The sequence below is a fragment of the Zea mays genome, chromosome 8, assembly GCF_902167145.1.
Source record: "Zea mays cultivar B73 chromosome 8, Zm-B73-REFERENCE-NAM-5.0, whole genome shotgun sequence".
NCBI lineage: Eukaryota > Viridiplantae > Streptophyta > Magnoliopsida > Poales > Poaceae > Zea > Zea mays.
The window spans coordinates 180,995,605-181,011,763 of NC_050103.1; the positions used below are offsets into that span (position 1 = coordinate 180,995,605).

Sequence of the window (16,159 nt, forward strand, 5' to 3'; positions counted from 1 at the left end):
TCATCAATCGAATCAACAACACTTCTATTTCACATTTTATCCTAGGAGTAGTTCTAGTCTAGTTTAGGTTTAGCCTCTCGATCTCCAAATTCTTCGCCTCTCTTCGACTCTATGCCGATTAGAGGAGTCTAGGTCGGCCGGCCCGAGCCTAGACAACCCCTAGGATCTCTCCTCCCCGACGGGGTCCCTCCCGGGAGCGAGATACAGGCGCCGCCGACGATCTTCCGCCGCCACTGCGCACGCGCGGACCGTCCGGCCGTCAGGCAGGAGCCCTAGCCTTGCACCAGGCCGCGGACCGTCCGGCCCCTGCGCGCAGATCGTCCGCCCCTGTGCAGAGAGCACCGCCGCGTCTCGCACCAGGCCGCGGACCGTCCGGCCCCTGCGCGCGGACCGTCCGCCCCTGTGCAGAAGGCACCGCCACGGTTCTTGTTGAGTGTTTGGCGCTCCGAAAAGGCGTCAACACTTACTCAATACGTAAGGCATGTTTGGTTCGTTACCTCAATTGCCACACTTTCCCTAACTTTTCTGCCTAAGATTAGTTATTCAATTTGGACGACTAACCTTAGGCAAAGTGTGACACATTTAGCCACAAACCAAACATGCCCGTAATCTCTACGATACTAAGTCTCCACGGCCAAATTCTTTCCACGACTAAATTATCAAAAAAAAAAAACTTCTCAGTGAATCAACCTATATTGCTAGAGGAGGGAGAGATGCGGCCTGCTACAGCCTACGGATGCAAATCAGTGCCCAGGTAGCCAACCGTGCTCCAGAGTGGCAGAGTCCAGAGACCAGACCCGCGAGCTCACCGCTCAGACTTTACCGCCAAGCCTTTTGTTCACCGTTACTCCGTTCACCCCGCGAGGCGTGACTCGTGAGCTCTCCGTGTCTTGGCGATGACTGGGCGACCGACGATGCAGCCGTAGGCCAGGGGCCCCAGGTCTTCCTCTGGTCCTTCTCCGGCGAAGAGCACCGGTCAGGTGCGCCCGCTCTCTTTTCCCTTCCTACCAGTGGCGGATCTAGACTAGATAAGGGATTAAGGGGGCAAAGGGGGTGCTGACCTTGGATGCTGTTGCTGGCGTTGCATACTCCCTGAGCAGCTGGGGCACCACCATGCCGCCACACAAGCCGCAGGCTGCCTGGCGCCTTCGCGGAGCCGCAGCTGTCGAGCGCAGGATCTGGTCGTCTAGGGGGCTGGGGTCTCGATGAATCTCGGCGATTGCTGGGACTTTTGGCAGGATTGGGAAGCACCTGAGGGTGCCAGCGGCGGCGGCTGAAACGGTAGCTCCTACAGAAGACAAACGAGTAGCGTAAGGAGCGAGCGATGCCGGCATGCGTTGAATGACCTGGCGTGTGTTAGGGGTGTCCGGTTGGGCTTGGACTATTGAGCATGCACAATGGGGGGTGGGGGCGCTTAGCCAAAAACCGTTTTTTCTTTACCATACCATTGGCACCTGATGCTTGGAAGGTAAGGTGAGTTAGCACCAATGCTCAATGCAAGTTAAAAAGGCAGTTGAACCTATCTAACCGCCTGTTTTACACTTTAGGAATTAACGTCTATGCTGATGCTTAATGATTTACCATAATCTCTCTCCTTATGCACCCATCTCTAAGCTAAACACCATGAATTGTAAATGCCCAATGTTTCTTGGGCTGGACCTGGGCTGTAGCACCCTATCCAGGGGATTCAGATCCGCTCATGCCTCCTACTGTCTGACACCGAGCACCCAAACCCTAAACTAAGCTATTTGGTTACCTGTGTTCGGATTTGATCTAAATCACAGGTATGTACATGTATTATGCCTACTAACTTCGATCAGGTGTACATGTGTACACCCATGTCCTGTGCTCCCGAACTCCCACCTGCAAGCCCAAATTGCAGTATGGAAGGTGGTGAGCTTAGGGTGCTCCAGATGTCTTTAATGGTGGAGTGGAACTAAAACCTTGCTAGTTCTGTTTAGCTGTGTGGAACTTGGATGGAGGTTGTTGGTTTACTTCTTATAGAACATGGTGTCAAAATCATCCTGGCAATGTATGCTGTGCTAATTTTGACCAAGAAATTGATCTGTCTGTTCTTCAAGTGACTTGTTTTTAGTTTAGCATCTCATGTTGGCGACATAAAGAATATGACATATGATATTGTTAGACAGGGTTGTGTTATGGGCCTTAGGCCTTATTAGCTTCAGCCATATGGGTTCATGCCCAGCCAACCTGATCCTTGTGTAGAGGCCAGCTAGGGCTGCGGGTTGTAGTTGGATTCCAAGTCCGGGACTTCGGGACTCTAGTAGATCGAGTTGAGGTCGGTTGTGTTTCCATAAGCCGCCCCTGTCCTCACCTATATATGTGACATGTCCCTCAATAATCAATCTATATAGTTTTCCCAACTTACTGATATATTGCCTATCTGACTTATTTTTGACATTGAGATGAATATATGCAGTTGCTGTGCTGCATGTATTTAGTTTTGAACTGGCTTGTATAGGTTGTGTTCTCCACTTGTTGAATCATGTGCTCCCTTGCATTTTTTCATTCATTTTCCCTTAAGTTTTAGTTGCATTCTTTTGTGAGCCATGAATAAAATAGGCCTTTTCAAAGTGTCGGTGTTTTGACCCGAGGATCCTACCGACTAGTGAATTAGTGTTGCGTGCCCTGGCCCAGATGGGTGATGCAAGGAGACACAAGTCTTTGTCTTGGTTCAGGCAAGAGAAGACCCTACTTCCAGCAGAGGGGGATGAGACTTATATTACTTACACCTAAGTGCTTGCAGTAGAGAATACAAGTTGGTCGGGAGAGGGAAATTATCCCAAGTCCCTGGGATTGATTGAGGCAAGTGCCAATATCTGTGTGGAGGTGAAAACCGTGAAGTGTTCCTCTCCCTCCCTGAAGACCTAGGCTCCTCTATTTGTAGCCTCCTGGACGGCCATTAGGAGCGCCAGAGCTTGTCGTATATGGGAGAGGAGGCGTGTCCGAGCCCCTGTAGCTAGTATGGCCTTTGGTATGGCCTTTGTACTTGCTGTTGACTTGAGCTGGGAAGGGGGTGTCCGGTTCCTGTATTTGCATCTTTGACTGTGCAGAGAGCCGAGGCCAGTGCCAGGGGCTCGGTCGTGCACCCAAGCCTGTTCGATGGAGGAGTTGTACGAGTCGTAGTGGTTGGAGCAGTGGTAAGTATGGCAAAAAGCTCTTGGCAATACGTAGGGTATCCGACATTAGCTCTACAGCTTCTAGTGACGGCGGGCGTGCTGTCGTCGGTATTATCAAGGCCGAAGCCATGCTCGGGCGAGATAGAAGTCTTCTCGATGCCATGGACGAGCCTGCTCTGGGGTTCGCAGTCGTGTAGGGAACAGTTGAAGGAGTGGCCGTTCGCGGAATTCGCGGGGGGCAGGTGGTTGAGGCCGAGGTTGGTCGAGGTGGAGTTTGTTCCGAGGCTGAGGCCAGCTTCGGGCGAGGCGTAGATTCTTCCCGAGGGCTAGACCATGCTTCGTCGTACGTGCGTCCCATTCGGATTTGTTTGAACTCTGTTAACGGCGTGGGGGAGCAGTAGCCTTTATCCCGGGCATGCGTCATCGTAGTTGGTGAAAGTGGACAGGACCACGGTCCCGTCGCTTCTGTTTGACTGCGGTATCATGTGGGATAGGTATTCGCATTGAATGCTCATGTCTCCACGGTTCCCGTGACCTTTGATTGAGGCCGGGCGAGGGCGAGGCGTAAACCGTTGTACCGTGAAGAGGGGACCTCGGGCGAGACGAGGATTTTCGCGAGCGCCGCCCTCGCCCGAGGGCAGGCTCGGGCGAGGCGGAGGTTTGAGCAACCGCCCTAGCGGGGGCTCGGACGAATCGTGGCTCATACTTATTTGACCTCGGGGAACGTGTCTCACGGTAGCTTTAGCTTTAAGCGTGTTTAGGGGTGTAATCTAGGTACCCCTAATTACGATACCTGACACAAAGCAAGTACTGGGGACATATGCATTAACACAAGAACATTTTAATATTTGTTGGCACTATTAAGCATATTCACATTTCTTTTCATCACTGTAGGTCCTGACACATCTATTTTGACTGGATAACAACGAAGGTTTCTCTGATATTCTGATGTTGTAGCAGTTACTGTGGACGATGTTCGTTTGTGTTTATCATTTTCTTGGTCTTGTTCGGGGCAACAACGACATTGGGAATAAGTGTACGGCAGACAAACAGTAACATGGGAAGGAAAGGCTCAGAAATGTCACCAAGTAAAAGGTATCCCTTGAGGTCTCCACATAGTAGTGGTAGAGTTCTTCGCTCTGCCTTAGCCAATGATAATAAGGACAGTGAGCCTCTGAATGCTGCTGCTGCTACCCAAGCCGCTGTGAAAAAAAGAAGTGGCAGTCAGTTGGATAGTCCTAATAGCAGTGTCAGGTTGTTTCACTCTACATCAAAAAATAAGAACGAGGCATGTAGCGGGCCTCTAAATGACAGGATCCCTGATAAGCCAGCTGCAAATAAAAGAAAACGTGCCAGTCCTTCACAGGTGGGAAGTTCCAGCAACAGTGTCAGGGTGCTTCGCTCTGCAATAAAAAATAAAGATGAGGCATGCAGTAAATCTCTAAGTGACAGGACCGCTGGTGAGCCAGCTGCAAATAAAAGAAAAAACGTCAATCGCTCAAAGACGGGGAGTCTGAGCTGTGGTGTCAGGGTGCTTCTATCTGCTTCAAAAGCTAAGGATGAGACATCTACCAAGCCTTTAAATGATAGTGCTGCTGTTGAACCAGCTTCAGGTAAAAGGAAAGGCACCAGTCCGTCAAAGGTGGGAAGTGCCAGCAATAGTGTCAGGGTGCTTCGATCTACTTCAAAATATAAGAATGAGACATGTACTGAGCCTTTAAATGATAGTGGTGCTGTTGAACCAGCTGCAAATAAAAGGAAAGGTGTCAGTCGTTCAAAGAAGAGAAGTCTCAATAGCAGTGTCAGGGTGCTTCGCTCTGCCTCAAATAATAAGATTGAGGTATCTATTAAGCCTCTAGGTAATAGTACTGCTGGCCAACCAGCTGCGAAAAGAAGAAAAAGCGGCAGTTCCTTCGAGGCAGGAAGCCCTGTGAGCAGTGCCAGGGTGCTTCGCTCTACCTCAGAAAGGAAGAATGAGGCATCTAAGCCTTTAAATGAAAGTACTGCTGCTCAACCAGCTGCGAGGAAAAAAAAAGCTGGGGTAATTTCAAAGACCGACAATCCAAAGATTGGTCTCAGGGTTCTTCGCTCTGCCTCAGGAAAGAAGAATGAAGCATGTATTGGGCATGTAAATGATAGTACTTCTGCTGAACCAACTGTGACAAAAAGAAACCGCAAGCCTTCAATGGATCGCAGTCCCAAGAAGGACTACTTAAAAATTTGTCAAAGAGTTAGATATATTTTGAATCGAATGAACTATCAACAAACCTTTATTCAAGCTTATGCAAGTGAAGGTTGGAAAGGCCAAAGGTTTGTCATCCAAACATGTTTCATATTGCTGTTCAATGCCATTTTGTGCATTTTCCCATTTTCTTGAATTAGGGTTTGATTTGGAGCATTTATTAGTTCATTTCATTCCAAAAAGGATATAATTAGTTGGTACTAGGTAGGATACAATCTGTACAATATCCTCATATACTAAGTGTCTAACTTGGTTTTCTTTTTTATGTGTAACTGCTATTCCATATTTACTGTTTTTTATTAGGGTGGTATGACAAATAGAACAGATGTTGGTTCTCGGGTACATATCGGCTGCATTCAATGTTCCACTGCCTATAATATTTCGGGATGTCTTGCAATTCACATTCAACTATGCATTTCTGTAATTCTATTAATAGACTTCAAGTGTGTCCTCTTGTCATGTACTGTTTTGATGGTATAAATGTGCAGTTTGGAAAAAATAAGACCTGAAAAGGAGCTTGAACGAGCCAAGGCAGAAATCCTCCAATGCAAGTTAAGAATCCGTGAAGCTTTTCGAAATATGGACTCTCTTTTATCCAAGGGGAAGCTTGAAGAATCTTTGTTTGATTCCGCAGGAGAAATTTCAAGCGAAGATGTAGGGGGTCTCATTTTATTCTTGATAATCTCACATTCTTATTTGAGCCTGGTTGTCAACTTAGTTCAGACATAATTTGTCTCATCTTTCAGATATTTTGTGCTGTATGTGGCTCAAAGGATGTTACTTTACAAAATGACATCATTCTTTGTGATGGAGCCTGTGACAGAGGATTCCACCAGAACTGTTTGAACCCTCCTTTGCTAACTGAAGATAGTAATATCCACTACATCTTTTGGTTTCCCTATGTTCTCAAATCATCATTGCATCCGTTGCTCATTTTTTTTTTATTTCTAGTACCTCCGGGGGATCAAAGATGGCTTTGCCCTGCATGTGTCTGCAAAGCAGACTCTATAGATGCACTAAATGAACTTCAAGGAAGCAAGCTCTCCATTCATGACTCATGGGAGGTAAAAACCCCACAAAGTACCAGTAGAACTAAGATAAATGAGGCGAAATTATATTCTAACATGACGGTGCTTTTAATCTCTGCAGAAAGTTTTCCCTGAGGCAGCTTCAATTGCCAACGGTTCTAAACAAGTTGATACTTCTGATCTGCTGCCAGATCATATAAAGCACAGTGACAACCCTGCATTGGTTGAAGGGCTGATGGTGAATGAAGTCAGGCTTTCTGCAGAGGATGACAGCAAAGGTCAGATTCTTATGTCTTAGATTCCATCACCTTGTTTGAGCATTCCAAACCTTCTAAAAACAGAAGGCTTGTTCCTTCCAATCAAGGTTGTTAGGATTAGGATTGTTTTTTGCATGACAATATCAGATTACACTGTAGAATTAGATTGTAGTTTGGGATCCTATTGAACTATACTATGTGTGCGTCTCTCTCTCTCTCTCTCTCTCTCTATATATATATATATATATATATATATATACACTATGTGTGCGTGTCTCTCTCTCTATATATATATACTGTATTTATATATTACACCTGGGTGTATTCAATATAGAGAATGCACCCAGGCCGAACCTACGCGCCAGGTCCGAGCCAACCGCACCACCCAGGCCGTCTTCGTCCCTCCCGCATGCTCCCGACAGAACCTTTTCACTTCCCCGCCCCCGCCCTCTTTCTCCATGAACGGCTCATCCGCGAACAGCTCAACCTCTTCACATAAGTTGCAATCACACCAGACCAGCAGTTGCAATTACACCAGACAGCAGTTGCAATCATTGTTTTGTTTAACAGATTTTTGGACATAGTTATATAGAAGTTGCAATCAGACCAGACCAGCAGTTGCAATTACACCAGACAGCAGTTGCAACCATTGTTTTGTTTAACAGATTTTTGGACATAGTTATATAGAAGTTGCAATCACACCAGACCAGCAGTTGCAATTACACCAGACAACAGTTGCAATCATTGTTTGTTTAACAGATTTTTAGACATAGTTATATAGAAGTTGCAATCACACCAGACCAGTAGTTGCAATTACACCAGACAGCAGTTGCAATCATTGTTTGTTTAACAGATTTTTAGACATAGTTATATAGAAGTTGCAATCACATCAGACCAGCAGTTGCAATTACACCAGACCAGCAGTTGCAATCATTGTTTGTTTAACAGATTTTTGGACATAGTTATATAGAAGTTGCAACCATACCAGACCAGCAGTTGCAATTACACCAGACCAGCAGTTGCAATCATTGTTTGTTTAATAGATTTTTGGACATAGTTATATAGAAGTTGCAATCACACCAGACCAGCAGTTGCAATTACACCAGACCAGCAGTTGCAATTACACCAGACCAGCAGTTGCAATCATATTTTTTAACAAAATTTCCCAGAGTTATTCAGTACTTGCAATCACATCAGAGCAACTCAGCAGTTGCATCCACACTACACCAGCAGTTGCAATTACAACACACCATCGGTTGCAATCATTTTGTTTAAATTTTTTTAACAGATATTTGGGTAGAATTATACAACAGTTGCAATCACACCTAATGCGGGCTTGCAATCACACCTAATGCGGGAGACAGGGAGGCACGCTGACAGAGAGGCGCGCGGCGGCGCGGGGACAGGGAGGTGCGCGGCGGCGCGGGGACAGGGAGGCGCTCGGCGGCGGTGGGGGAGAGGGTGGCGCGGGGACAGGGAGGTGCGCGGCAGCGGCGGGGGGCAGGGAGGCGCGCGTACAGGAGGGGCGAGGGCGTGCTCGGGGTGTTATTGCATCTGGGTGCATTCAATATAGAGAATGCACCCAGGTGCATTTTAGTGGCGCCGTAGAATTAGATTGTAGTTTGGGATCCTATTGAACTATACTATGTGTGCGTCTCTCTCTCTCTCTCTCTATATATATATATATATATATAGAGAGAGAGAGAGAGAGAGAGAGAGAGAAATGCTATTCGTCACCTTAGGTGGCGATCACCCACACTAAAATGGCTTAAGTGTGTGTCATTGTGTGTGTACACACACACTGTGCTATTTGGCACCCTAGGTGCCAAATAGCTAACGTCCTAAGCAAGTCTAGTTGCAAAAATAAAAAACAACTACAATTACCACTTAGCGACTAGGGAGCTACTAAATTATACTACTAACTAGAGGAAAGCCAGAAGTAGTAGTCTAGGTGGCCGGTATTGAGGTCCGTCGCCGGCCACCCGGGCCTCTTCATCACGGCCGCCACCAGCATCACCACCAGCGAGTTGACGTAGAACCCCAGCGCCAGGAAGAAGGCCGAGCAGATGCTGCACATCGCTGCAGGGGCCTCCCCATAGAAGAACTCCAGCTGCGCGATGTCGTAGAAGACGTCGGAGCTCGCCACGAGCACAAACTGCGGCACCTGCCATGCGATGCTAATCGGCCCGCTCCCGCCGTGGATGGCGCGAAGCCAACACCTCTCGACAAGTGCGGCCGTCCCTAGGGCTAGGGCGCGGGTCCTCCCCCGGCGTGGTGACCCTGATAAATACAATGACTGACTCTAATAAAAAAATACAATGACTGACTCTGATAACTACAATGACTAACCCTGATAAAAATACAATGGCTAATCCTGATAAACAGAATGACTGACCTTGATAAAAAATACAACGATGGACCCTGATAATTACAATGACTGAAAAAACTTGACCTGCGGGGGTTAAGACAACACCCAGACATTATATTAAGAAGACCTTCTCACGCAAGTCGAGAAAACCCTTGAACCCTTACCCCACCTATACTTAGCGACACCGTAGCTCATGTGAGAATGACCGCGACCGGGGCCGGTCCTTAGACCTGTAATTTGGCATGGAACAAATGAGGGGATTTTTAACCACAGCCTAAAATTCGCTCCCACGGGGAGTTGAACCCAAGACCTGAGGAGTGGTACTCAGACCACCTAACCAACTCAACTAGAGGCCCTTTCGCGATAACTGCAATGACTGGCGCTGATAAAAATACAATGACTGACCCTGATAGTACAATGACTTGGATAAATACAAGGGACTCGGATTTCACGTGTGTGTGTTTGGCAAAAGGGGTACGACGAATGTTGGTTCGTGTGTCGGTCCCTTGTTTGTTTATATACGTGGTGTGAAAGGGGCCCCGCAACCAATAGGTTGTTGCGCCCTCAATTATGGCGCGGACGTGGAGTCCGACTCGGTCCCCTAACCGAGTCGGATGAGGTCAACCCAACATCCGCCCCCTTGATCTCATACTTACTCACTTATATTTAAAACTCAATTGCTTAATTTCTTAACTAACAATTTTCACATCTCAAAAGACCAGTGCACTAAGACCAAAGCGTTACAATAGCTAGTTATGTGCTACTGAACTCAATAACTATAGTATACCACTATACCTTTCTATCTCAAAGAAGACAACTTATTCTTGAGGGAGATGGTTGCATTGATGATCCCTTAATCCAGAACCATAGGTGCTTCATTAAACCCATGCCCGCTACGTGTTTTTTGAACTCGCTGGGTGAAAGCCCTTTAGTGAGTGGATTTGCAAGCATTTGCCCTGTGTTTATATGCTCAAGTTCAATTGTTTGAACCTGGACCCTTTGCAACAAAATACTTAATGTCAATGTGTTTGGCAGCAACATTGACTTGTTGCTATAGGAGTAACATACTGTTGATTCATTATCGCAGTATAGCTTCAGTGATAAACTGCATGTTTGGCACTTGTGGCTAAAAAAGTAAAATCTGAAAAGCTTGTGCGTCAAACATGACCTAGTGCTGTCAAAGGCTGAAGCCTATAGTATTAATTAGTTTACTTCACTTTTTGTAAATTTATGTGAATTTGTACAGCGGATGACCTTGGCTTGCCTTCGGAGGACTCAGGGGATGGTGACTTCGATCCGTCAGGTCCAGATTCTAGTGAAGACCAAAAAGATGGATTGAACTCAGAAGAGTCAGATTTCACATCTGACTCTGATGATTTTTGTGCTGAGATTGCCAAATCTTGTGGCCAGGATGAAGTCTCGGCATCTCCATTATCAAATGTGATAAACCATACTTATAGAATGAAACTCAGGGCCAGCAACAACCGCTCTAATGAAGAAAACCATGATCATGTATTTATGGACATGGAGCTAGGGCAAGACATGGTGCTACCAGTTTCAAGCAGGCGGCAGGTGGAACGGTTGGATTACAAAAAACTATATGATGTATGTATGCCATCTCTCTCGCATTTTTCTGGTACCATGAATGCATGTTTTCTGTATCTGGTATTTCCTACCTCTTGGTGAGCCTTAATATGGATAGTTTAAGTCCTAGTTTAACAATATAAGTGATAGTTTTTTCTTAGAATGCAATCCTTTTTCATCCAGTAAACATCAAATGCTTATCTTTGTTTCATAGCTGAATGTAGTCAATATAGAAAGGTTGGGAACAAGCAACCTTGGTCTCTTTGCCATATACAACACAAATCTCTTTTCCCCTTTTCCATCTATTTCTCTCCTGTGTTTCTTTTCTAGTACCAGCGAGAGCGCAAGCCAAGGTTTCTGACAAAAGAGAAAATCAGATTATGTCTGGCTCACCATGCTATTTGTATTCATGATCGCAAAACTTCATTTTTCTATATGTCTGCTGGCCTTCAAGCAGAAAGATGCAACCCCTTTTTCCCAACTGTGGAAACTAAATTTCATTACGATCGTAACAAAATTACAAAGTTCAGCAGCTTAACGAAAACGATAATGCAAATGCAGGCATAACAACACGGCCACGAAACTGAGCACCAAGGGGAAAATGCCCCTATCTTATGTTATACACATGGTGCATATACTTACATATCATTAAGGGAAAATGCTTCATGCAATTGAAAATAGGTCATTTTTCATAATATAATGGTATGCTGCATGTTTAAGAAAATATAATTTAAACTAGGTCATGCTGTCAAGCATACATGCATAGAAAATGGCACTCAACTAAAGACAATCAAAGCCTTTTTATTCCCAAGCAAGTTGGAGTAGACTAGATAGGAAACCCAACAAGGGACACTAAAACAAACAAATAAATAACAAGGTAAAAGAAACAAAAAAAGAATAATTGGAAATAGTGATAGGGGTAGTAACATTCATAATTTCTTTGTCAACGGAATTTCATCTTTAGTGAAGCAATCAGCTCACGGCTTATACTAAAACCACATAGCTCACTAGAGCAAATTATTATATGCATGCTCTGGCCTTACTCCTTTCTCTAATCTCTTTCATTTATTGCATTGGCAATACAAAGGAGGCATATGGGAAAGAATCATCTAATTCAAGTGATGACAAAGAGTGGTCTGGAAAAGAACTATTAGAAGGCAGTGAAACAGATTCACTTAGTGAGCGACCTCATCCTGTAAAACGGTGCTCTAGAAGAGCACAAGCAGAGCAGCAGAATAATGAACATACACCACAGAGGGAGCGCCTTCATGGTTCTGAAAGTGAGCAGAAAACTGGAATTCTTCGATCCAATGGCAGCAGTAGCACAGGACGGAAGTTTGGTCCTGTAGCTACCCAGGTATAGAAATTTTTTAAATATCTCTGTTGCATTATTTATTTGGATTTTTACCCAGCTCTTTGTGTTAACAAGTGGAACCATTCAATCATGACTTGAGATCAGTTATGCCATTGGCACTATATCTCTCTTGCAGAAATTGAAGGTACATTTTGAGAAAGATCCATATCCTAGCCGTGAAACGAAAGAGAATATATCAGAAGAACTAGGCTTGACATTTAATCAGGTACTAAATTCTGCATTTGTTCTCCCTCCCAAGAATTTTATGATGTGCCCTGTGCTTGTTGGACTTGTAGTTATACTTCTCCTTCCTTAATAGAGTGTCTGTTAACAGGTCTCCAGATGGTTCTCTAGCACTCGTCACTATTCAAGGGTTGCTTCTGCCAGAAAAGAAATGCATCCTGACGGCCATACTAGCGAGAATAATGATACCACGACTGTAGATAGCATGCAAGCAAGGCAACCCAACACTGTGGTGATGGAAAAGTTGACTGGGAATAGAAATGACATTGTTTCTGAGAAACCGATGGTGCAGAACAATCTTAACCAAGGGGTGGCAGAAAAGTTGACTAGGGATAGAAATGACATTGTTCCTGAGAAACAGGTGGTGCAGAGCAATCTTAACCAATGTAATAATGAAGATATCCCGCTTTCTGGAACAGAAATTGAGATGGTAGGTTTTGATAGTGAGTGTATTCACTTCAAAATATGAAAATAGAAAATGAACTTTTGAATCCACGCCTTAGCTTTACTAATCTCCTTTCCATTTTTTCATGTGCAATCTAAAGGAGTCTTACGAACAAGAATCATCTGAAAGCAGTGATGAAGAGTGGTCCACACTTAGCACACCACGAAAAACAAAATTACAAGGCAACGAAAAAGTATCACTTACTGAATCACTACGTTCTGCAAAACGGTGTTCTAGAAGAGCACCAGCTAGGGAGCAGAATAATGAACATACTCAGAGTGAGCAGCTTCATGGTTCTGCAAGTGAGCAGCAAGCTAGAGAGCAACTTCATGGTTCTGTAAGTAAACAGCAAACTGAAGTTCTTCGCTCCAATGTCAGCAGTGGCGATGCCTCAAAATGTCATTTTGGCCCTATAGTTACTCAGGTATATAGATATAACTATTGTCCAATTTTTCTTGGAATCACTTTGTGCTAACAAATCAGTCCAATTAATTGTAGTCTGATATAGATTACAGTATTGACACTGCAATTTTTTTTTTTTTTGCAGAAGCTGAAGGAACATTTTGAAAAAGATCCATATCCTTGCCGTGCAACAAAAGAGGGTCTGGCACAAGAGCTAGGACTGACATTTAATCAGGTATTACTGCTTACCTAACAATTTTGTTCTACATTATCATTGGGCTGTTATTGTTCCCTCGTCTTAATATATTTTCTTCTAACAGATCAGTAAGTGGTTCTCTGCCACCCATCATTATTCAAGAGATGCTGTTGCCAAGAACCAAAAATACCCAGGAGAAAATACTACTGAGAATAATAGTAGCACAATCTTTGATGGTATACAAGTAATAGAACCCAATTTTGGTTTGATAGATAAACCAGATGCAGATACAAATGACATGATTTCTGAAAAGTTGATGGTACAAATTAATCTTAACGAAGGCATTGAAGAGGATATCCCACCGAGCCAATATACTACCAGGTGTGAAGAGAAATTAACTATGACTCAAGCTGCCATCTCAAGGGAAGCTGGACCTCCAGGTTATGGTCCTGGAGAAAACTTTCTTCAGGTCAGTTCAAGGATTACTAGCTGTGAGCAGAGTGTGATAATGGCTCCTAGCGCTATCGCAAGAGGAGTTGGTCCACCAGGATATACGCCTGGAGAACACCAGGGCAATGGGGCTCCATGGAATACAAGCTATGAGCGAAGACCGTTTACGAGTCCTACGACTAGCTCAAGAGAAGTCGGACCTCCAGGATATGGGCCTGAAGAAAACCAAGGCAGTGGCATTTCCTGTAATACAAGCAGAGAGCAAATATTGTTTATGAGCCCTACAACCATCTCGAGAGAACTTGGTCCACCAGGATATTTGCCCAGAGAAAACCAGCGCAGTGACACTTCATGGAATACAAGCTGTGAGTCGGGACTATTTATGAGTCCTGCGACCACCTCAATAGAACATGGTCCACCAGGATATGGGCCTGGAGAAAACCAGGAGAATGACAGTACAAGCTGCGAGTTGAGAATGTTTACAAGTCCTACAATCGTCTCCAGAGAAGTTGGCCCACCAGGATACCAGCAGGGAGTGTTTATGAGTCCTAAAACCATCTCAAGAGAAGTCTGTCCTCCAGGATTTGGGTCTGGAGAGAACCAGGGCAACGACACTACATGGTACAAACAGAGCGCGTTTACAAGTCCTACAACCATCTCGAGAGAAGTCGGTCCGCCAGGGTATGGACAGGAAGATCAGGGCAATGGTGGTTCTTGGAACACGAGTTGTGAGCAGGGAGTGTTTACGAGTCCTACTAGAGGCATCTCAAGAGAAGTCGGTCCGCCAGGATACGGGCCCGGGGAAAGTCAGGGCAATACCACTTCGTGGATTTCGACCTGCCAGCAGAGAATGCTTGCAGGAATCCAGAGAACTGGTGGCTCAAGGAGTATGGACTTGGAAGCCTTTCCACCGGGATACGGACCTGGTGGTGCTTCAGGGAGTGTCATAAGCCCCCAAGCTCGGTCTGCAGAGAATGTAGAATTTTCGGACGAGGCTAGAAAAAAGGCTATACAGCGGGAGCTGAGACGGCGGCAGAAGTTCAGGTGAAGGCAATATATCCAGTCTTCAAGACAAGACAATATATCCAGTCTTGATGGCTGAATGAGTGGGCGACCTTAGTTGCCATCAAGCAAAACCCTTGTTGTATCAGCTGCTTATCTTCCTTTTACAGACTTGCTTGGTTTGTCAAGGATTTCTTATGTGAACCCTCTTGAACCTGAAGTATTCAATGCGCTGTGAATTTGTGCAGTTGCCTTTCTTCTGCATGATAGTACATGTTATCTGGGTTGCACGGCATGCGTTTTGACATCGCTAGATAGTACTAACTTACGAATTTGCTAAATTTTTAGGCAACAGTCTTACACAGGCAAAAGGACAGTTTACAGGAGATACAACAACAATAATCTCCAAACTATCTCAACTAGTGTTGAACAAACTTTTCTTCACTTGAATTTACCCTTAGGCTATCACATATATCATTATTTTAAAGTCAATCCCTTCTTGTATGATCATAAATCAAACACAACACACATTTTTACAACATTTATTTGTAGAGCATGTTGTCTTTTTGTAAATCAATATTTTGCACCATATAACATACTAGGCCTAATTGTCCTTCTATAAAACATGTCTTTTCTGTCAGATGATGTCACTTAATCCACCCTCTTTGATTCTATGGCTAATATCTTCATCAATATTCATATCTATTTGTTGCATTGATCCTAAATATCGAAAGGTATACTTTCTGGACACTACTAGATTCTAAACTAACATCTCCCTTTTCATGTGTAATAGTGGTCATATCTTATATATTCGATTTTAGTTTTACTAAGTCTAAAACATTTGGACTCTAGAGTCTTCTGTCACATCTTTAGTTTTTTATTTACTCATGCCCGACTTTTATCAACTAGCACTATATCAGTATATTGTCCATGAAAAGTATACATCAAGGGATTTCTCCATGTATGTGAAAGGGAAATGTGCTCTTGGGCTATTTCTATATTGTTTTGGTGATTAGATGCACAACACACTATGTGTGAACTAATATAATGTTGAGCAAAGAAATATCTAGATGGATCAAGTGTGAAGGTAAGTTCTAGACACTTAGTAAATTATTTTATGTACTAAACATGCTTGTCTAAGTGCCAGGAACTCAATTAAGTCAAGAACAAAGGAGGATAAAGAGTTCAACAGAAACAACCAGTGCACCGGACACTGTCCGGTGCCCAGGCTGGCTCAGCAATGAACTCGCTGCTCTCGGGAATCGCCGAGGACGCCGCGGCTAAAATTCACCGGAATGTCCGGTGAGCCAACAACGTCCGCGCCAATGGTCGGTAGCGCGATCGACGCGAAATCAACGGGCGACGCGTGGCCAGAGGCAACGGTCACTAGGCCACACCGGACAGTGTCCGGTGTGCCAAAGGGATCGAGGGTTCAACGGTCGGCTTCG

The 16,159-nt window shown here is 44.7% G+C and overlaps 1 protein-coding gene across 2 annotated transcripts; it reads left to right on the forward strand.

Moving 5' to 3' along the window:
• The first annotated feature begins 725 nt into the window (after window positions 1-725).
• LOC542536 (uncharacterized) lies at window positions 726-14,998 on the forward strand. Of its 2 annotated transcripts, none has more exons than NM_001351746.1 (13): window positions 726-980; window positions 4,035-5,450; window positions 5,871-6,036; window positions 6,129-6,252; window positions 6,334-6,446; window positions 6,532-6,688; window positions 10,282-10,640; window positions 11,707-11,976; window positions 12,110-12,199; window positions 12,308-12,646; window positions 12,762-13,085; window positions 13,209-13,298; window positions 13,384-14,998. In NM_001351746.1, exons 2-13 carry the CDS (start codon window positions 4,198-4,200, stop codon window positions 14,755-14,757), a joined length of 4,659 nt encoding a protein of 1,552 aa, NP_001338675.1. In that variant the 5' UTR covers window positions 726-980; window positions 4,035-4,197; the 3' UTR covers window positions 14,758-14,998. The 2 variants fall into 2 exon arrangements, with proteins under 2 accessions (NP_001338675.1, XP_023156564.1); XM_023300796.2 differs by having other exon boundaries at window positions 727-980; window positions 10,315-10,640; window positions 13,384-14,978.
• Window positions 14,999-16,159: the final 1,161 nt, after the last annotated feature.

Coding starts and splice junctions, on each gene's coding strand:
- LOC542536 (NM_001351746.1), top strand. CDS start 4,198: ATGGGAAGGAAAGGCTCAGAAATGTCACCAAGTAAAAGGTATCCCTTG. Junction 6,689..10,281: donor TGCAGAGGATGACAGCAAAG/GTCAGATTCTTA, acceptor GAATTTGTACAG/CGGATGACCTTGGCTTGCCT. Junction 11,977..12,109: donor TTGGTCCTGTAGCTACCCAG/GTATAGAAATTT, acceptor TCTCTCTTGCAG/AAATTGAAGGTACATTTTGA.